This window comes from Dendrobium catenatum, unplaced genomic scaffold (assembly GCF_001605985.2).
Source record: "Dendrobium catenatum unplaced genomic scaffold, ASM160598v2 fragScaff_scaffold_1632, whole genome shotgun sequence".
Classification (NCBI taxonomy): Eukaryota; Viridiplantae; Streptophyta; class Magnoliopsida; order Asparagales; family Orchidaceae; genus Dendrobium; species Dendrobium catenatum.
Genome location: NW_021320094.1, coordinates 810,181 through 833,549, shown reverse-complemented (window position 1 = coordinate 833,549; position 23,369 = coordinate 810,181). Strand labels below are relative to the sequence as shown.

The 23,369-nt window shown below is 36.9% G+C and overlaps 1 protein-coding gene across 1 annotated transcript in view; it reads right to left on the bottom strand.

The window, feature by feature from the left end:
• Positions 1-22,564, bottom strand: part of LOC110099036 (calcineurin B-like protein 3) — a 36,708-nt gene extending 14,144 nt beyond the window's left edge. The window contains exons 1-6 of the mRNA XM_020826049.2: positions 22,410-22,564; positions 21,470-21,624; positions 21,247-21,329; positions 16,425-16,484; positions 10,465-10,573; positions 10,057-10,109 (exon numbers count right to left, since the gene is read on the bottom strand). Of these exons, the coding sequence (XP_020681708.1) occupies positions 10,057-10,109; positions 10,465-10,573; positions 16,425-16,484; positions 21,247-21,329; positions 21,470-21,593 (429 nt within the window). The 5' untranslated portion in view covers positions 21,594-21,624; positions 22,410-22,564. The remainder of the gene's footprint in view (positions 1-10,056; positions 10,110-10,464; positions 10,574-16,424; positions 16,485-21,246; positions 21,330-21,469; positions 21,625-22,409) is intronic.
• Between the last annotated feature and the right edge of the window lie 805 nt (positions 22,565-23,369).

Here is a 23,369-nt window from a genome sequence, read left to right as displayed (position 1 = left end):
AAAAACAGCCCTCCACCGTCCGGATCTCGCTCTGATACCAATTTGATAGGTACCACTTGAATATTCCAAGTGATTCCTATCGGATCTTCGCCAAATCACCAATATTTCACTGTTTTCAATAGAAAACAACCACCAATAATGGAAAAGCTGAGAGAAAAGAGAGAAAACTTTGGAAAAACAATAGCAAACAATTGTATTCCACTAGTAGACGATCAAAACCAAAGCAAGATACAATGTTCTTCAATTCGAGAGGAAGAACAACTCTCCCACAATCTCCGGCAATGCCAAGAGCCCAAGCAAGAAAACCTAGAACACAAAACTCTTTTCAAAATCAAGATGAAACCCTAACCCCCTCATAACTCCCTATTAATACAATCTAATTCAAATTAAAAGCAAAAAGACTTCTCTACCCTTCCTTCTCCCTCCAAAAACACTTAAACCATGTTTGAAATGCAAGTGGACCCCACCCCTTGGCCCTTTCCCTCTTCCGCCTCCCCCCCTGTTTCGTTTCCGCTTGGAGAAGACCCAGACCGGCTGAGCCGGTCCAGGTTGGGTTGGTCCAGGCTGGACCGGCCTAACAGAAAACTAAAATGATGGCTGATTTTTATTGATACTGCAATAAAAAGAACAAGATACAGGTGATCTACAATTCAAGAGGTAGATCGATATCCTCAAACAACCTAGAAGACGCTAGGAAGCCCTCACGAAAAATAAACTACAACGACTCTCAATTCAAAACATACATAATGACAAACAAACCTTAGAATCATCACTAAATAAACTTATACTAATTTTCCCCCAAAACAACATTCTTTTCTTGCTAATCTCCCTCTCCTATTTGAATTCAAAACCCCACATTAATTCTTTCCTTAATCCTTTTCCTTACATATGGAATTATTGCTTTGTTGGGCCCCCACAAAGGGGGCTGGATTTCCCTCTCCTGCGCAGGCCACTCTTGCTCCCGCTTGCTGATTTGAGTCGGCTCCATTTTGGGCCAACTGTATTGAATGGATCGGCTAAGCCGGTCCATTAATGCCCCCCCCCCCCCCCCAACACGCACACACACCAAAGGTCCACCTTGTCCTCAAGGTAGAATAAAGGGAATTGTTGTTGAATAATCTTGTAGGACTCCCATGTGGTCTTGTGCTCCGATAAGTTCTTCTACCTGATCAACACTTCTTTGCTTCCTATTACTCCCCGATGCACCCCTTCGACCTCCAATGGTTCCAACAACATCTCCATTCGACCATCAAGGTCGGGGGAAGTGAAGAAGACAAAATATGCTCTCCTATCACTCGTCGCAATTGGGACACAAGAAACGTCGGGCAGATGACTGACAATGGTGGTGATTGTATGCGATATGCCATGGCCCCGATGCGCTCCACTATCTCGTAAGCAGCAAAATATCAGAGTGATAACTTATCATTTTGTTTTCGTGCCAAAAAATTTTGTCTGTAGGGATGAAGATTCAAGTAAATATTGTCCCTCACGTCAAACTAAATGTCTCTCTTTTATGCATAGGCTTTCCTCTACATAATTTATTGAGCTCTCAATAAATGCCCCTTCAGCTCTCCCAAGATCCTATCACTATCTCCAAGTACTGATCTACTGAAGTCACTAGTGTGCTGCATTGTCCATAATATATCAAGTGATCCGGATCTCTTCCGTATAATACTTTGAACGATGTAGTATGAGCTGTCGAGTGATAGAAAGTGCTACATCAATACTCTGCCCAAGCCAACCATTTTGGCCCACAACATTGGTGTATTCAATATAAAACAACGCAGATAGGTCTCCACAGTACGATTGACCACCTATGTTTGTCTGTTTGTCTGAGGATGATAAGCAATGCTCCACAGTACGATTGACCACCTATGTCTGTCTGTTTGTCTGAGGATGACAAGCAGTGCTTCTTTTTCAGAACGGTCCCCTGCATTTTGAACAATTCGTTCTAGAATTGGCTCAGGAATATCTTATCTTGATATGATATAATCGATTTTGGGATCCCATGTAGTCTCATCACCTCTCTTATGAACATCATTGCTAGCGATATTGTTGTATAGGGGTGGCGAAGGGGAATGAAATGGACATACTTACTTAACCGATCCACTACCACCATTATCATAGTCTATTCTTCTGACTTTGACAACCCTTCAATGAAGTCCATGGTCACCTCCTCCTACACCTTTTCTGGCATAGCTAATGGTTGGAGGAGCCCTCTTGGAGACATAGCTAAATACTCGTGCCTCTGGCATATATCACATCAAGTCACTATCTTCTTGACATCCTTCTGCATACCCTCCCAATACAGCTCTGCAGAGAGCCAGCGATATGTCGTTTTGACTACCGAATGTCCCCCAATGGCCATCCCATAAAACTCCTGAAGCAAGCAGGGAATGTAAGAAGAGCTATTTGGAAATACAAACCGCCCATAATGAAACAACTTTTGTCCCACCACTGAATATCCAAGATGGTTGTCCTTATTTCCAGCCAGCTCATCCCTAATTTTCTTCAACCCAGCATCATGTTCGCTCTCTCCTCAGTGCTTTTCAGTCAACCACCAAGGCACAAACAATGCCATCATCTGAGGTTCCCCCATGCACCTGGATAAACAATATGTTGTGATGCAGGACTACAATGCTTAAAATGGATGCGATAAGAACTTTGCACGATTTCTTGAAATAAACAATTAAGATTAAAACTATTAGCAGTCAAAATGACAAAAGAAAATAAGAGAGGGGTGCCTACATTTAGGCTAAGCCACTTGCTAAATGCTTGAATTATCAAAACAAGTTATAGATTCAACAACATGCGAAGTAAATAGCTTTCAACAAAAATCCCTAATCTAACAATAAGATTAGAAGCATAGAAAGCATGTTTAATCCTACGTTTACTAAGCTTAAGCAGAAGATGAAGCACAGCTCCTTGCGACTCGTCACCACTAACAAAGTTCGTGGATTAGGAAAGTAAACGAAAAGGGGGAGAGGTTCACCCTTGGGAAGGTTTGGATACGATTTGCCACTGGGCGCCGGCAAGTTGCTCGTCGATAGCCTCCGATAGTGTAAAAATAATGCGGTCCACGTACTCTTCGATGGAGCAATCAATTTATGGGTTGAAATCGAAGGTGGAGTGAAGGATATTAACGTATCCTTGCTCGTCGTAAGTGAACCGTAGTCAAGCTCCGAATCAGCCATTCATTGGCTTTAGAAGAAGGGTGTGGAGTTAAAGATCAATGTCAATCCTTGAACCCTCGCTAGAGAGAAAGAAGTTTCTCTCGAACTTGAAGTGGAGGGGATGGAGGGGTGGCCGGCCAAGGGAGGAGGGAGAGGGATTTAATTAGGTTTTGATTTGGGAAGAGAGAAAAGGTTTCCAAACGATGCTCTAATTAATCCTTATGTTTAGGAGTAATTAAAGAAGAGGGAGAGAGGTTAAAGGCGGCGGCAAGAGGGAGAAGGGATGAGGAATTTATTTCCAAAACTTAAGATTAAGTTTTGGAAAGTAATTAGGAGGTGTGGGGGCTTTGAAAATTTTGGCCAAGGAGGGTGGGGGTTTTAAAATCTTTCCAAGAGGGGGATTTGGAGTTTTGGAAAGAAATTCCAAAGAATCCCACTAGGAAGTCGGCGGCATTAGGAGGGCTTGGGGGGGAAATTCAAATCATATGCAATGCTTTCCTCATTGGGATTTACTAATTAGGATGGAAATAAATATTCAATCCAAATTAAATTAATTTAAATTTGATTTTAGAAACTTTCCTAAAATAAGATTCTATTTTAGGAAAGGTTTCAAATTTCAAATTTGAATTAATTGGTTAAAAGTAAATAACTTTCCCAAAAGGGGTTAAGCGAGAAAGGAAACTATTCAAGTTGAGATTGGAAAATTGGAGGCAAGGTGGGAAAGAGGGGCCAGCAGCTAGGTGGAGATTGAGGGTGGATTTGGGGATGTGGTGGTAGGGTGAGAGAGGAGATGTGGGGGAATTGGTTGGCCGGCGGCAAAGGGTTTTGGGAACTCCTTAGGCTGGCGGCTAGAAGAAGAAGAGGGAAGGAAAACTCAAAAGAAAAAAGGAACCACGAACCCTGCCGTCTCTAAGATTGGTGGGTGCTCCAAAATTCCCTCTCCAAGGGATCTCGCTCCAATCTCTCTCAAGCTTTCATAAGAACTCAAAATATGTGAAAATTTTTATCATTGAATCATTAACTTTAGAAGAATAACATAAGAGCTATAAATAGCCTCGTACAAACGAACTCAATGATAAAAGACGACATTGCCCTTAGGGATTACATACGACTTCCCTTAAGGGGTACAAAATGGAAAAACAAATACAACATAAATAAATAACAAATAACATAATAAAATAAATACATGAAATGACTCAAAAATACATCAACTAGATCGTGATCGTAGATCAATGGCCACGCCTCTGATATACTTTCCATGCTCTGATGTCCCCATCATGTTGCCTTCTCCATGTCATATTGAATCTCGAAGTCATATCTCAATAACTCGGAAAGCCACCTTTGATGCTCCTTGAGCATTCTCTGCTCTAACAAGTACTTCAACAGTTCTGATGATGAAATATCTTCCCAATAAATAAGGCCGCCATTTTTGAATGGCCAACATGATTGCTATCAGCTCCCTCTCATAAACTAACTTGAGCCTTGCCCTGGCCGTTAACACTTGACTGAAATAGGCCACTGGTCTCTAGTTCTGCATAAGTATGGCTCCCAACCCAAAACTTGAGGCATCTGTCTCAACTAGAAAGGGCTCACTGAAATCTGGAAGAGCAAATGCAGGCACCCTGGTCATAACCTTCTTCAGCTCCTTAAAAACTTGGGTGGCGGACTCTCCCCACTTAAAGTTGTCCTTATTGAGTTGTTCACAGCCCCGCTATAGAACTATAGCCTTTCACAAATTTTTGATAGTAGGTTGTGAGTTCCAATAATCCTCTCAACTCCTTTAAAGTCTTAGGTATGGGTCATCTGAACATGGCCTCAATCTTAGTCTGGTCGGCTGTCATTTCCTCCTGAGATACTACATGCCCTAAATACTCCACTCTTGCTAGCCAAAATAACACTTCTTCTGATTGGCAAACAAAGAGTGCTCTCTTAAGTTAGACAACACAACTCCTAAATGCTCCAAGTGCTCCCACTCAGACCTACTATATATCAATATATCGTCAAAAAATACTAGCACAAACCTTCACAAATAAGGCTGGAATACCCTATTCATCGTAACTAGATAGTGGCCGGTGCGTTAGTGAGGCCAAAAGGCATTACCAAGAATTCATAGTATCCCTCGTGTGTCCAAAAACTTATCTTGTGAGTGTCTCCTAGTCACATTCTGATTTGGTGATACTCGGATTTCAAGTCAATCTTAGAAAATATTATAGAACCATGTAACTCATCTAACAGCTCATAAATAACTAGTATGAGAAACTTGCATGGTACAATTTTCTTATTCAGGGTACGGTAGTCTACGCAAAACCTTCAGCTCTCATCCTTTTTTCTTCCAACAATATAGGACTAAAAAAAGGGCTCACAATGTGCTTGATAATTCCAGCTTCAAGCATATCCCGAATCAGTCACTCAATCTCATCCTTCTAATTATGAGAAATTATTTTGTGCGGTCATCGGACGATCCAGAGGCGAACTAGGAAGCGCTACGTCACCCGGTACCTATGATGCAAAGAGACGGACATGGCGACACGGATACGACACGACACCGACACGGGACACGTCAGTTATTGAAAATATAGGACACGGACATGGGTTGGATACGGTATTATAATATTCATATTTAAAAAATAATGTATAAAAATTAAATAAGTATAATTTTAAAAATAATTTGAAAATAATAAGTTATTTAACTAGAAGTTGTGCTTAAAATAATTAGTACTAGGATGTCGAGAGTCAGACGTCAATGCCGTTTTTCAGTCACCGAGAGAGGAGATGAAAATACCTTCACTGTCAAAAAGAAATGAAAATGAGAATATTCGATGATTGGGTATTAAGTGCGGATATTGATTTGGTATTGTGGATAGGAAATAAGAAATTTAGTTTAAATCCCGCCAAATACAAGAAATTCTATTTAAAAAAAATTCATAAAATATTTAAGATACGTGTGTCCGACACGCGTGTCCAATTTGTATTTAATATTTTTTAATCGGACAGGTTTTCGGCGTGTCCGACACGTGTCGGAGGAGTGTCGGACTAGTGTCGTGTCAGATGTGGTGTCGGACACTGCACACCTCTTTGAGGAGAAGTGTCGGTGCATCATAGCCCGGTACATAATGGTACACAACACCGGTACACATCAAAAAAATGGGGCGCATCCTAATTCGCCAATGGACACCGTCTGGTGATCGTACAAAATAATTTCTCATGTATCTGAATGTAGCGATATGGTCGGATACTAATAGGGGAGACTCCTATCAGAATAATAAAGTGCTTGTGCTCTTGTGGGGGTGACAATACTTAGGGAAGTTGGAATGCCTTCCTGAACTGTTGAAGAAGAGGTTAATGTTTGGAATGCCCTCTAAATCCTCTCTCTCCTCCCTCTATACTCTAGAGTTCTACCAAGAATCCCCGTCCTTTCCCTTGTAAGGCACGAACCAGGGTTTTCAAAGAAATCATTGCTTTGGATAAGTTAGGCTCTCTCTTAATTATCACTTTCTCGCCTCCACCTGGATCTCTATAACTAATGTCTTCCAATTTATCTTGGTCTCCTTGAAGGTTTGTAGCAACTTCATTCACAAAATTAAATCAATACTCCCAAATTCCAACGGAAGAAAATCATCCCTGACATAAATCCCCTATAACTCTACCACCAAACCCTTACATATCCCTCTACTCTTTACCACCTTTTATGTGCTCATTATCACTCCAAAACACCCCATGTCTACCAATTTCAGCCCTGATTTGTCTACCACCTGGTTCGATATGAAATTGTGGGTAGCCCCACTGTCCATAAGGATCGTCACTTCTTCTCCTCCTATTTGTCCCCTCACCTTCATAGTGTGATTCAAGATGAATCCCACTACAGAGTTCAATGCAACTTCAACCACCTCCAAGTGTACGAGTTCTTCCTCCTCTTCCTCCTCCCTCTCTGCCTCTCGCTCATCCACCTCCTGCTCATCACACACACCAAGAGAACCTACAAGGTACGATTTTTACATCTATGTCTTGGTGTAAATTTTTTCTTCGCATCTATAACATAACCCTTTTGCCTTATTGTCCTGTACCCCTGCTTCTATAAGGCGCTTCAAATTACTTCACGAACGAACTCCAGTGCTCTTCTACTTTGGTGCTTCCCTCTGAAAAGAAACCATCTGGGTTCTCGGTACCAAGGTCATGGAGGTATTCTTATAAACGCCTCCCATGGTGTTGCTCTTGCTGACCTTTTCCCTCTAATGTTTCTCTTCCACCATTTATGTAAGTTCCATTGTCTCCCTCATCCCTTTAGGCCTCAACACTCTGAATTCTACTCATATGTCTTCCTTAAGGCCATTCATGAAATTCTCCTCAAAATCTTCTTCAGAAATTCCCCTCAGCCTACCAAATAACATCACAAATTCCTCCTGGTACTCCATGATTGTCCCCTCCTAAGTTAGGGCATAAAATTGCTCATAGAGGCCTCCTTCCTAGATGGATCGAAAATGTCCCAACATGCAATCTTTAAATACCCCCATGAATAGATCGGATACATGACCTCCCTCCATTGAAATCAAGCTAAGGCTTTGCCTTCCAAGCATAGCCCCACCACCATAAGCTTTTCCCCTTCTGCCAGCCCGTTGATAGCAAAGCAACATTCTACTCGATACACCCATCCTTGAGCATCTTCCCCTTCAAAGACTGACATTTTTAGCTTCATTGATCTAGCCTCCATACCTCAATAATTTATTCCTTCATCAACTCCTCCTATGTAGTGATGGTGTGATTCTCTCCCTTCCTCCCTTGGCTAATTTCAACCCCAGGGTTCGGCCAAATGGTGGGGGCAAGAAATATAGGAGAGCCTATACCCGCACAAGAGAGGTGGGACGACATAAAAACGAAGAGACGACTTGAGACGAAATTCAAGATGAGAAGAGAGAAGAGAACAAACTCTTACATTTCAAATTTGTCATAAATTAAAACTTACAAACTAGACTCCAAATAAAATGACGACACCCTAAAGTTGCTGCACTTGGAGAAGAAGGATACAGGTGGAGTGGCACTTGCGAAGAGACGAAAGAGGTTAGAAGCCCGAGAAGAAAGGTTGGAAAGAGCCCGCAGGATTTCCGGAGGGGATGAGAAAGAAGGGTGGAAAGAGCCCGCAGGATTTCCAAAGCAAACCCCCAGGTTATAGCTTTTCCAAAAATAACATTTCATTCAACTATTTCAAACAATACAAATCCCCTATATATATAGGTATGAAAGGGAATACAAAGAGACACATTACATTAATTTTAACACAAGAAACTAAGCATCAAAAGCATTACACTCAAATGCTTTGCACGAAAAAACAGCCCAAGCCAAGGAACCGAAGAGGTAGCCGGGGGAGCCAAGGAGGTCGAGCGGGAGCCAAGGGGCCACGGTCACGGGAGGGAGCCCAGGCACGGGAAACCAGCAGCCGGCCGGAATCTAAGGGGGCAAAAGCAATGAAATCATGGAGGAACCAAGGAGTCATGCATAGGAAGACTAAACAACTAACTTGGGATTCCAAAAGCCCTTTTTGGAAACCCAAGAGACACCATAACTTAAAACATTAAAAACATAAAAAGTACATTTAATATAAAGATAACTATGAACTAAAATCATAGCTAATAATGAGCTAACCCTTAATTCAATAAATGAACTAAAGATCAGCTCATAAATGAGCTAAATTTTCAGCTCAAATAGTATACTCAAGGGAAGCCAAAATTCGTATTATTTTGGACATGAGTTGACCCCCCCTTTGTCTACATCACCAAACCATTACTTCTTCCGGTCCACCTTCTCGCCTTCCTGGGTGGTATCCAAAAAGGCTTCGGCCTCCCCTCTTCTTGCTGCCCCTTCTTCGGGATACCTTGAGGCCCCTCGTGATGATTCTTGAGGAAAAACTATCTTCACTTCATCATCGTCCTCCTAAAGTTTCTTTCCCTTCCGATCAGCCCTAGGAATAGCCGACGAAGTCTTCGATTGCATCTCGATTAATTTTCTCATCATGCCTTCCATGTTCTTAAATCGGTTTTCCATGGATGACACTCTTCCTTCCACAGTTGTGAACTTTCCTTCCACCATTGTGAACTTTCCTTCTATTCCGGAATATTTCTCCTCCATCTCGGCCCTGAATTGTTCTGTCTCTCTTTCCAACACCTCCATCTTCTTTGTTGTCATTCATGGATTTAGGTTTCAAACCATAAAAAGCATCAACAAACAATGACTATGATCTTCAAACAGTAAAAATCAGCAAACAGAGAGGAAATTTGCAGCCGAAATCAGCAAGGAGAACTGAGATTTTGATCTAGGGTACCGCTCTGATACCAATTCTATTGCTACTGGTTACATTCTCTATTGGTTGTTTTTTTTTTTTCTGTGGGCTTCTGTACCTTGATTTTCACCTGTCTTGAATTATTCCAAGTCAGATACTGCTGCTATGCTTCAATGGCACTCTTCGGTTATGCTATTTTTCATATTGACCTTGTGGTGACACGGTGTCAGCATAAATGGGCTTGGGCTGTTATCAAAAATATTTTTTCATAAGCCATTTTATGACTTGGTGTCAATTTTTTTGCACTATGTTGGATGTGTTTGGATGACCTCACCTATCTTGGTGCTAGCTAGCCCACCCCGCTAGGAAATAATGATTGGCCTCAGCAACCCCCTGACCCCAGTTATTCATCCTAATCCCTTGGCTCTTATTGGCCCCGTTTTAAGGTGTTTCAATATTTATACGGCAAATTCATTAAAAAAAATCGTTTTAAAATTTCTAATATGTTGGGCTGCAGCACTCAAAATTCCTAAAAAGAAGGGCTGCTTAAACAAAAAATGTACTAAAGCTGTGGTCAGCAACTCAGCATTTGCATTAAATATTAGAAAATACCTCTTGTCTCTCTATGAATCCTTGTTGCTTGAGATCATAAAGTTTGAAAGAGACTGCAACGGAACATCACAAAAACTAAGAAGTCAACCCATTATATCCTAATTAAAATCCAATTTAAAAAAGACCAGATAACATAAATGTTGAACAAATGAGGATAGATGAGTCAAAAGAGAATGAGTCTAAAATATATGACAAGAATTTCATTTCCTTGCACTATAAAGTTTAAAAAAAAAAAAAATTTTGATATAGAATGAAGGCAAAGTCTAAAATATGATGACAAACTCTCAAGATTTGTAAGAAAATCCATGGACGCACGTATGAAAGATTATCCTTCACAATCAATGACAGACTAGAACTGAAAAAACATTATGACATTAGCAAATTTGTAATAAATATTATTCAACTCACATTCAATCTTATCATCTATGGGGGCATTAGGATGGAAAACAGAGAGAGCACGAGCAAATTCTTCAAATCCTAGAATGCCATTGTGCTTTGTATCAAACAGGTCGAAAACCTGAAAATTTGAGGCAAAATGCTATAAGCATACATTTTCTAATTGACTACAAATGATAAAAAGGCATGGATAAGCTGAAGGTCATCAAGCATAAATATATTAAGCCATCAACTTTGGCTCCATTTAGAATTGCTTTCCACCAAGTAGATGCAGGTCCTCATTAAGGTGTGGGTAGCAGCTTTCCTTAACCGCAAAAATTTGCTTTGTTGAATCTCAAAGCTGTACCAAACAACTCTCATCTTTGTCATCTTAATAACATATAAAAAACAATTTCAAGTTTTCTTTATGACCTTAGCAATTCATTCCCAAAAAAAAATCCATATGATAGTTCATATCAGTCAAAGCTAAATATATTTATCTAATGACTACAATAAATTGAACCCCATCATTAGGATGGATTAATACCGCTTCTATGACTATTAGATAGTACAAAGTTATTACCTTTAACTGCATATTCAAGATGCTGCGTGCACACAATGAAAACTAAAAAGCCCATCCCTACCTACCTCCCCAAAAAAAAACACCCGACTGCAAGTAAGGATTGCGTATATACACGTATTTGCAAGTGGGGTTAACATAAGAATGCAAAATCAATGTCTTCAATCCGCTCAAGATTCCAGTACTCAATGAAAGCCAAAGCTGTCTTCTCATCTCACTTAAAAGCATTAAATTAAAGCTTATTTATAACCGAAGATGGGGACAAACTTCTATATCTTATAGATAACATTATTGGGGAAAAAACTGTTGCCCAGAATTGGATGGCATGAGGCTTGGCATGAAGTCAAAGATGGAAGAAAATGTGATATTGGAAAATCATGATAATGAAATTGAAACTACTAACGTTATCTGCTTTGCCATAGATTTTACGAGTCTGCTTATAAAATATAAATTATCAATAACATGTTATGTTTATCATGGTTTATATAAATTAATCAGTTAGATGTGCACATACTGTTGAAAAAAAAATGTACCTACCATGACCATGTCCCACGCATGTCGCTCCCTTCAAGGCTTCACCATCTTGAACCCACACCAAACCAGTGCACGACGTCCCACAAATCGAATACCTCTCTCTTTGGTGCATGTCTACAACCCGTGCGTGATTTTTTAGCACGATCGGAAAAACTCATAAGCGATGTTGGTGGCATAGTGGGAAAACTTTGCACACACTTTTCTTAACACGGTGAAGAAATTCATATATAAGTACATGTGTGTATCTTTCTTGATGCAGCATGGAATATTGCAAATTTCAAGCAGGTGCATGAAGAATGATGCATGCCTTTTTTTATGTGGCAAGATAGAAAACCCCTCGATAGCAATCTTACGACACTGACCATGCATGCATTTTTTGGTGTTGTGGGAAGGTGTAGCACAATTGAAGATGCCCCATACGTGGGAAAGACATCAAAAGTCTACTGAGATTTATATTGACATGGAACCCAAAAAATAAAATAAAAATAACTTGCAAACAAAAAAATGCAACTAAAAATGAAAATTAAAATTACAAATGCTAAACTTGCAATGTTTATGATGCAAACACTTGAAACGCAATATATGTTGTGATAAATAACAACATGATTTAAACTGGTATAGGATTTAAAGGGGACTTGTTATGAACTTGAAAGCTTGCTTGCAAGCGCAAAACTTGATTACACTACAAAACTTTCATGAATGCTTAGAATCGCCTCAAAGGAACACTCAATGAAATAAACACGGAATAAAAATGAACTAAATAAGCTGCCATTTATAGCTAGAAAAATGATAACTTATGGAACCCACCAGAGTGAAATATGAGCTATTTACAAATGAATATTGCTTTTGAAAAATACCTAGAAGAATCTAACTCATGACAGTTGTAATTGGATCTGCAACACATACAAATAGACATAATATGAGAAATAATGAACTTAAACGCAAAGTTATGAGCATGCTTCAATGACAAAGCATTCATGTGAACAACTGCTATGTTGTACTCTCACATGTTTCAAACAACTATGTTCACATAAATGATTTTAAATAGAGCAAAGTGACCTAACTTGTTCCATAACACAGGTCACACAGCCATTTTGATAAAGTGCTTAAAAGCAATTTTATCCATGTGTTCATTAAATGCACAGTGCAAACATACTAATGAAGTAAGCACATTGTATAAGCACACCAAAGACATGCAAACATGCAAGTGTATAACGCAAGTGCATCAAGAGGTGTGCGGATGCATCATGCAAGGGTATCAAGAAATATATAAGTGCATTGCATGAATGCAACGCGAAAAGTGCAAGTACGCCTAGCAAATGCATCAAAAAGTGTGCACGACACATCGGACTATTGAAATTAATTGACCCGCATATGCTCTTACAAGTATGTTAACATCCAAATACATAGATCATAATGCTGCATGGGCTAAATAAATTAAACTAAATTTGTCATGCACCAAAAAAAGTGCAATTGTTCAAAGAGGCGAGCAATTGTTTTGAAGCTCCATAAGTCTCTTTTTTTTTAATTAAATTTATCTACATGAACTTTAAAAATACCTAAATGCTCAAATTTAATGTTTAAAAATGTTGCACAGACTCAAAGTAATTTTAATATAAACCAGCCTTGAGAGGAAAGTGACCCATAAAATGTGCAATTGCTTTAAAATTCACAAACTTCTACTAACGATAAATTCACCAATTGATAATCATGCTCTCAAGCGAGCTACTCAGCCTATAGGGAAGAGTCATGATCCTCATATTTCAAGTCCGAAACTCGTCGTTGTAAGTGTTGGAGTTTATGATATTTGAATTTCAAGAAAGAGACCCAAACAACAAATTTTAAAGGTTCACCATGAAACCTATTCCCATGAATAAATATAAGATTATAAAACCTATGAAAATATTTGATTTTACATTCACATAAAGACATAAATGTCTTTTACAAATAAATTCATTACAAAAATACAAACTCTTCGAGTTATGGCTTTTATGATAACACATATCGTTAATATTTGAACCTGGCCCTTTCTTAGCAAACCAACAAAGTTTACAAGATTCAAATATCAAAATAAGATTATTTAAATACCCCGAGTCCTTGATGATGACTGTGTTAGCTAAAAATATCAATCATAGATGATTATATATTTCAAAATGCCCCCAAATTCTAAAGTAAATTATTTTGGGACCACATCTAAATAAAAATAGAAAATATAAAAAATACAAAAATTCAAAATATTTTAAGTGAAGTTTACTGCCCATAAATTTAAAACAAAATTTTATCTACCTTTTGCAACCATTTGTCAAGAGTGATAATTTAAAAAGTAACCTCAACTCAAAAATGACCAATGTCTTGCTGAGCATATCATTATAATTCATTCTCAAACATTCTCTGACCACCAAAGACTCGACACATGTTCTCTAACTAGTGGAACTACAAGTAAATAATTATAACTAAGGTCCTCTGACTAGATGGTTTCATTACAAAATAACACTATCAAATTTGGGTGATGGCTATAGCCCAAAAGTTCCCCAATGGCTAAAAATCTCTAGAGAAATGAATCTTAGGGTGAACTAATAGGGCACAAGACATTTTATGAGCTAATTGTTCTCTTAGATAAATATCCACCCAAATCTATGAGGTTCTCTTAAACAAAACAATACATGGCTATGGAAAAAGATTCTTCGGTCATTAAGTGTCTATTTGTCATCTTACATTTGAAGAGGATGATGAAGAACTTAATCAAGATCTCATTGTTCCATTATTCTGCTACTATATAGCTACAAATTTCAAACCCGATACTATATGTTAAGCATTAAGTGTCTATTTAGCGACTGATCTTAATCAAAAGTTCTCTCTCATCACCAAGTGGGATAACTAACCATTAAGGCTTACGCCTATATGAAATATGAAACTAAATCATAAAATTCTTGTGAAATGAGATTGAAATCTTTGGGTAGTGTATTATTTACAACTAAATCTGCCTTATTAAAATTTGACCCGGAATATTAAAACTCTCTCAATAGAAGCACATATTAAGTCATCATGATCATCATCATAATTAACCTCATCCAGCTATTTAAGATTGGCTTTACTGATCATCCTTCTCTATTCATTAATGTTGAGAGCTACATAATGTGTATAACTAGCAATTGATTCATTACATATCAGTTATAGAAAGAGTAAACTAATTCAAAAGGTTACTTCTTGGTTAGAAAAATAAATCTAATATAAAGGAATTAAAATAGAAAACATCAATTGGCGTTGATTGTCAAGCTTATGACATCATTTTGAGAATAACAAGATGTAGTTGCATTGCTGTGATTAAAAAAAAACAGTGCCTTAATCATGAATTTTGATGAGATATTATTACCCTTTGGTGAGTCAGCAATTAGAATATAGGCTAATACAATAACAACAACATCAAGCCTTCATCACACTACATTGGGTCGACTACATGAATCCTTTTTCTCCATTGTGTCCTGTTAAGAGTCAAATTCTCATTTAAATCTAATAAAAAAATGTCATTTCCAAATATTTTCTAACAAAGACTTTTTTGGTTTACCTCTCTCTCTTAACATAGGTCAAATCTAATACATCTACTCTCCTAACCAGGTCATCAGAAGGCTGACATTTTATGTGACCAAATCATCTAAAGCAACTCCCTAATCTTATCTTCCATTGGAGCTACTCCAACTTTTTCACGTATATGCTTGTTTCGCATTATATCTCTAAGAGTAAAGTCACTCATCCACCTAAGCATCCTCATCACTGCAACACTTAACTTAATTGCATGCCTCTCTTTTAATGGTCAACATTTTGTGCCATAATGCATTTTAGGTCTCACCACCATCTTATGGAATTTTTCCTTAAGTTTGAGGAATACTTTTCTATCATTCAATAGGCCTGAAGCATCCTCCACTTCAACCATCCAATTTGAATTCTACTAAAATATCCCCATCTATTTCACCATCACTCTGGACAATAGACCCCATATATCTAAAACATGTACTCTTATTAATGACTTGATTGCCCAAAGTCATAATTCTCCCACTAGATCTATTACTACTAAAATTATGCTCCATGTATTCGATTTTAGATCTACTCAAACAAAGACCTTTAGACTCTAAGGTTGACCTCCATAATTCAAGTATACCTTCAACTCTCTCTAGTATTATCAACAAGAAGAATATCATCAACAAAAAGCATACACTAGGGTACAACCTTTTGCAAATGTCACTAAAGCAAAAAATATATGGGCTTAAAGCTAATCCTTGATGTAACCCAATTGAAATAAAAAAATACTTGGTCAAACCATCTTGTGTTGGAACACAAGTAACAATTCCTGCATACATATCCTTAATAACTTGAGTATAAGCATTATTGACCCTTTTCTTTCTAAAAACTCTCCAAAGCATTTATCTTGAAACTTTATCATAAGGTTTCCCTAAATCAATAAATATTATATGTACATCATCCTTATTCTCTCTATACTTCTCCATCAAACCTCTCAATAAATGAATAGCTTCCATTGTAGGTCTACTTGGCATGAATCCAAATTGATTTTGAGAAACATTAGTATCACATCATAATCTATGCTAAAAAACTCTTTCTCATAGTTTTAAAGCATGACGCATTAATTTAATTCCCTAAAATATAGACTAATGCATTACCAAAAAAATGGACGAATTAAGACCTATTTGGACAGGAAAGTGACATCTAATATAAATATATTAATGTGAAAAAGCAATCATGCAGTTAAATTTCAAAAGATAAAAACTTTCTTTATAAAAAAAGCTTCAGCAATGCAACTCCTGGAATTTTGATTTAGCTCATTAAACTTGTGAATAGTTGCAAAACATAATGCTATCGAAAGTACCCGATCAGCAAACAAGCTCTCCTTTTTGTTAGTCTTAAAAAGTGCCAGCTGAAACTCATCCTGCAGAAAGCAATATAGATATTAGAAATAATATAGTCATAATTCACCAGCTCAACTATTATTTCTGATGTTGAAAATTGTAGAGAAACTAATTCATAATTTTCTTGCTCAAATCAGCAGTAACATTGCATAGTTATGCATGGAGGTGAGCTATACTAAGGTTTGATCATGTGATCAATCCTTAAAAATATGAATGTTCCAAATTTAGATATTCCTAAAGGAAAAGAAGAATTTATGCATAATTATACAATTCAGATTTAAGAGGAAAATCTTATTAAAAATTTCCAATACTCCCCCTCAAACTAGTGAACATATGTTTTGCATTTCCAACTTGCTTTTAATTTCTTAAAATCCTAAAGCAGGTAGTCCCTTAGTCATCTCATATGCTAGCTTATCACTTGATGGTATGTAAAGAGTGTTGATCAAACCACTGTTCAATTTTCCCTTTTTGAAGCGTCTATTCACCAAGATGTGTTGGGTGAAGTCATATTGTAATTGACTTTGTGCAAAATTGATGGCAGAATTGTTGTCCCAACAGAGTTTCATAGGCATTTCAACCTTGATGCTAAGAACATCAAGGATTATATTCAGTTATAAAATTTTCAGATTCCATGAACCACTGCTCTAAAATAAACTTAACTACTTGATCTCACCGCATTTTACTTCTTATTTCTCCATGTCACAAGATTACCTTCAAAAAAGGTGCAATAACCTGATGTGAATCTTTTATCAACAACAAAGCAAATTTTACATCTGCTTAAGCTTCCAAACCAAGCTCTTTATATCTTTTGAACTCTTGCTCAAAGTTCCGTATTCCTGGTGTAGTCCTGAGATAGTATAAAATCTTATAGATAGCTTGCAAGTGCTTCTCCTAAGGATTTTCGTTGAATTTACTCTACACTGATAACATAAGCTATAATTAGCTAGGTATACGACAAGTAAATCAATCTCCCAACCAATTTCTGACATCTTTAGCTTTCTACTATACATTTTTTATTCGCCTAATTTATGATTAGATTTAATAGGTGCCCCCATAGCTATATAGCCAAGTGCTCTTGTCACTCTCTGGAGATCCAGGACATATATCTGTTGAAGAAATAAGTACGCCTCCTTTGAAATGTGCCATTACAATGCCCAAGAACTACTTAAGCCTTCCAGCATCTCTGGTCTCTAAGAGAATCTCCTTCAGAAGGATTATTTTCTAATAAAATAATATCATCCATATATACTACTAAGATTATTTTAGGGTATAGACCCAATTATGCTTTAATATTTTCATACATATTGATAAATTAACAATTTATCATAACCTTTCAATTTTGATGCACTCATTTCCTCTTACGTAGCTTGCACCCAATATATTCTAAAATATCACTAGTAGCGATGCGGGCATGTCAATATAGCTTGATGATAAGGAAGCTTTATATTGAGGAGATAGTTTATGGAAGAATACAAATTGGGAGATTGGATGTTAAGTACATTTTTTTGGTTCTTTTCCTGTCAACATTAAGTACATCATTAACAAAGACATGTTTCAAACTCATTAGCAATTAGTTCATTATCAACATAAGAAGGAATAGTAAAGAATAGTTGCACCTAGTTTAAATTCTTGAATCTGTGGAGGTCTTGAAATGGGAGCTCTCTTTCTTGAATAGATTGAAGTGGTGGCCTTAGATCCGTGTGTCATTTCACTTTTAAGAGTGGATTCAGGTTCAACTATAAATATTATTGAACAGGATTCAAGTTCAGTTGGTTGGATTATAGAGGCTGCATTTCTATCAGGCATGGCAATCTTGTTGATTTCTAAATATATTTCTTAAAAGCCGATGCAGTCAAATGAAACGATAACAGCTGATGGCAGACATAATTTTATGACAAATGTACTCAAAATACCTATTCAAATTAAATGAGCACCCAATCTATGCCAATTTAGCAAAGCAGGCTTTCCCGATGAATCTAGGAAATTGAAATTATCCAAAAAAAACACCCCTTTTTGCTTGAGTTTCCACACAATATAAGAAAAAAATATTTTCATGCAAGAAACAAGAATTCACGAGACAAAGCATACACTCTCACTTAAAACATGTTTGTGAGAGTGTGTGTTTCTATAGATATATATGTATATTAAAAAAGAATAAAAAATGATTATTATGATAAATGAAAAAATAATAATAATACAAATATTAGTTATTAAAGCACAAATAAAATCCATTTTTATCAAAAAAAAAAAAAAGCTTAGGACAACTTAACTACCCCTTGAATGGCACCATTTCATGTGGGTGTCATCTGACCCCATCGGTATTATAAGAAAGATAAAAGACAATACGATTGTTGAACTCCTCATTTCCCCTCCCATTTTCTCTCTCAAATTTTGATATGCTTATAATCTGCCTATCTCCATTTTCTCAATCCCATGCTCTAACCTTTGTCACCCCTCCTAGCATACGACTCACTCTCTCCCTCCTCTCTTCTTCGTTCCCAATATCAAGATTTAACTCCTCACGCCCGCAGCCCTCTCCCATCATTAACATATTACACAACAAATAACTTCTCTCCCCCAACAGCCAAACTCCTGACACTTGCACATTCCCAAACTTGTTTCAGTTTCCACACAGTAAAGAACAAAATTTTGTCAAACAAGAAACAAGAAATTCACAGGAAAATGTACTCTCATTTCAAACGTGTTTGTGAGTGTGTGTATATGTATATTAAAAAAAGAATAAAAATTATTATTATGATAAAAATTAAAATATATAATAATTCAAATATTATTTATTAAAGTATGGATTAAAAACCATTTTTATTAAAAAAAACTACTTAGGTCAACTTAACTGCCCCTGGAATGGCAGTTAAGGTACATCAAGCACATTTGCAACGTTTCATGTGGGTGTCGCCCAACCCCATCAGTATTATAAGAAAAATAAAAATCAATAAGACTATTGAATTCCCCATTTCTCCTCCTTTTTTTTCTCTCTCAAATTTTTACCTCCCTCTCCGTATTCTCATTTCTCAATCCCATGCTCTAACCTTTCTCACCCCTCCTAGCATGTGACTTACCCTCTCCGACCTCTCCTCTCCGTATTCTCATTTCTCAATCCCATGCTCTAACCTTTCTCACCCCTCCTAGCATGTGAGTCACCCTCTCTGTCCTCTATTCTTCGTTCCGAACATCAAGATTTAACCCCTCATGCCCACAGCACGGAACATCATTAATGCATTGCACCACAAATGACCTCTCCCCCCCCCCCCAAGGCCCCCCCCCCCCCCCCCCAAAATACTCAACCTCTTCACACTTGCACATTGCCAAACTCCTAACCCACAAAACACTTCACATGTCACATTAGCGTGACGCTCACCCACTTGCAACACCTGAACCCGACACCTAAAATTGCACTTTGTCAGCCTCCTTGTCTTCTCCGCTCAAGCTATAGCTCTTTTGGCAACCCCACCGGCCCACCTACACATTATGCTTCACCAAATATCACTCTCTTTATATCTCTCACTCTTTTAAAAAAACAAAAGAAAAGTAAAAAAACTTCAAACCTTCTCTCCCTCTTCTTGCGATCTCATCATCAACATCTCATGCAAGGTATAACAATGAACTCATCACCATACACAAATCCTAGGTGTCTTTTTTCATGCAATGGAGGGAACTTGGTGACATAGTAAGAAAAATTTTTATTTCATTTTTTATCCTTAATTTGCGATAGAAAAGTCCCCCTCAAACTTAAGGGAAAATTCTATAAGATGGTGGTGAGACCTGCAATGTTTTATGGTGTCGAATGTTGGCCATTAAAAGAGAAGCATAATACTAAGTTAAGTGTTGCAGAGATGAGGATGCTTAGGTGGATGAGTGGCTTGACCCTTAGAGATAGGATACGAAATGAGCATATACGTGAAAAGGTTGGAGTAGCTCCAGTGGAAGATAAGATTAGAGAGAGTTGCCTTAGATGGTTTGGTCACATTAAATGGAGGCCTTCCGATGACCCGGTTAGGAAAGTTGAGGTATTAGATTTGACTTATGTTAAGAAAGGTAGAGGTAGACCTAAAAAGACTTGGTTAGAAAATATTATAAATGATCTTTATTTATTAGATTTAAATGAGAATTTGATTTTTAACCGGACACAGTGGTGAAAAAGGATTTATGTAGCCAACCCCACATAGTGGGACAAAGGTTTGATGTTGTTGTTGTTGTATCCTTAATTTCATCAATTTTTTATCTGAAGAATTATTTGAGATCAATTTTGTATAGTTGAGGAATTAAAAAACAAAAATATGATACTATAGGGCTAGGCTAAATATGATTAGTTGGGGGACTATTTAAATATTTTTTCATATTTTTAATAAGCTTTTATCCTTATGGATATTTTTTTTATAAATAAGACTTCAGGCCTCACTATTAGGGGTGGAATAAATATTGGCTTAGTTAGTCACAATATTATTTTTTTTCAGTTCTCTCTCTCAAAAATACTCTTTTTAGACTCCCTCTCCAAACTCATCTATTTCACATCTCCTCTCCATATCATCCACCTACCTCTCTCCTAAAACCCAACTAGATCCAACCTCCTTTTCTCTTCTTCCTCTCCTTATTTGTTGCTTCACAACCCTCTCTAATGTTCCTTTTCTCTTATGTTTTCTACAACTAATCTCCCATTGCAATTAAATAAGAAATTAATAATTCCATACTTCATCAGAAGCATTTTATCACAGTGCATAATAGGCGTATAGAAAGAACAAGTAGGATTATAAATAAGATCTTTACCTTGTTTATCAACCCGTCGTCAATCACAGCGCTGCTGATTTTTTTAAAGAGCTCATATAGTGCTTCTATCTCACTTACACTAACTGCAAGTACAATAAAAAAGTCGATATCAGATGCATAGCTTATAGGCGTGTAGACACATAAGAACGAGAGGATATATTTCTACTTCTATCTTCTTATTTTCATGATTTCAAAAGTAAATTGGGACGTATAAGCAACATACACACTGTCTCTCTTGCTAAAATTTCTGGATCTTCAAGACCTTTTGGCTGCTTGTACAGATCAAGATCACAGCACTTTAATAAGACAGCAAACAAATGCTTGAATCCCCCTGGGCACTGCAACATTATATTTTCTCCTCAATAACACACTCCATACCTGCGAATAAAAGTAAGGACCATGAATGCCCCAACAATGAGGATACAGTCCATTTCATAAATATCTAGGAACAAAATGCATTACTTGTACATATACTATTAAACCATCGCAAAAGCAAATGGATCCTGTAAACCTAAGGGGGAAAGGGATTCTATCATATCCTAAAAAACAAATAATTTCTACATATCATTAAAAATTGCTAACTGATTGAGACTGATCAAAGCATTCAGCAGGTGAAGCTAAATGAAAATGAAGCATGGTAAGTTACAAATAGAAACACAAAAATCTAACAAACTATCCAGAGAAATCGAACAAAAGTTCTTGGAGGTGAATTAAAAGCAATTTCCAAAACACAGACAAAAATCAAACTACATATATATAGATAGGAATGCTAAACATCCACGCCTTTGATCTGTTTCCTATTAATTGATGATGACTGTCAGTTCTTAACTTTTCCTGCCCTGTAAATCCAGCAAAATGAAGATGAAACAATAATAATAATAAAGAACAGAGGCCATGGGAAACCTAAAATCCCAGAGCAGTCATCAATAGGATCTCAAGTTCGATCAGCGAATCCCCAAAAAAAAAACCCTATTAATCAATCGACGAAACAACAGAGGAACAACAACTGGAGGCAAAAAATTTCTTCGGAGCGCGAATCAAAAAGAGCAATCTGGTGGAAAATCCAAGCTGAAAGGCTCGGCCCGTCGATTACAAACAACTAGGTCGAACAGAAAAGGTATCCCAATTGAACGAGCGGGTCAGAACTGAGAGAAAATAATCACCTTTGAAGATTAATTGATGGGAGAAGAGGAGACGGGGAATTCCGCAACATTTCTCTCTTCCCTCAATTCTCTCTCTTCTCCCTCCCGTTTGTTCTGCTTCCGTTTCTCCTGGAAAATCGACAGATCTTTATATTTTCACTAAAATGTGGTAATTTCTTATTAAATTATAAATATAGAGCATTAAATGAACTGATTTGTTCCCCATAATTAATTTAGGTAAGAGCGCCGCCATGTAATATCTGTAAGATTTTTGCACGGAGGAGCGGCTTCTGACTGCTATTTTAACGGCGACAAATAAAATAATGAAAAAATTGCATCTCGAAGGAATTTTGTATAAGGCTGCAAACGAATAGATTAATCTATGTTTATATTTGATTTATATTTGCCTCATATTAAATTTTTTTTATTTATCAAAATTTAAAGTCTTATCGAGTTTTAAATGATATCTACTTCAAGATGTTGATTGACTTAACAGATAAGTTTTATGGATCTAATTAACAAATAATTATATCAAGCATGTTCACAAACATATCTAGCGAGCATTTTTGAACTACCGAATGACTCTGTTTATGAACATATTTAGCGAGTATTTTTAAGCTATCAAAAGATCATGTTTACGAACATATCTAGCGAGGGTTTAAACTATCAAATAAATTTGTTCTCCAACGTATCAAATGAATATTTTCGAGCTATTAAACATGCTCAAAATATAACTAAATAACATTGCAAAATAAAAATAGTTGTAATTACATTATACATTATTCATATTTAATAGACATTTATAATTTATTTTAATTGATATATACTATACATTAAATTAATTTTGATTTTTATTAATTTATAACTATTCTATCATTATATTATAACAAATAAAAACTATTAATAAAATATTAAACATTTTTTTAATGAGCTTTATATCGAATAAGAATCGAGCTTCATGTCGAACTTTTTCACTAGTTT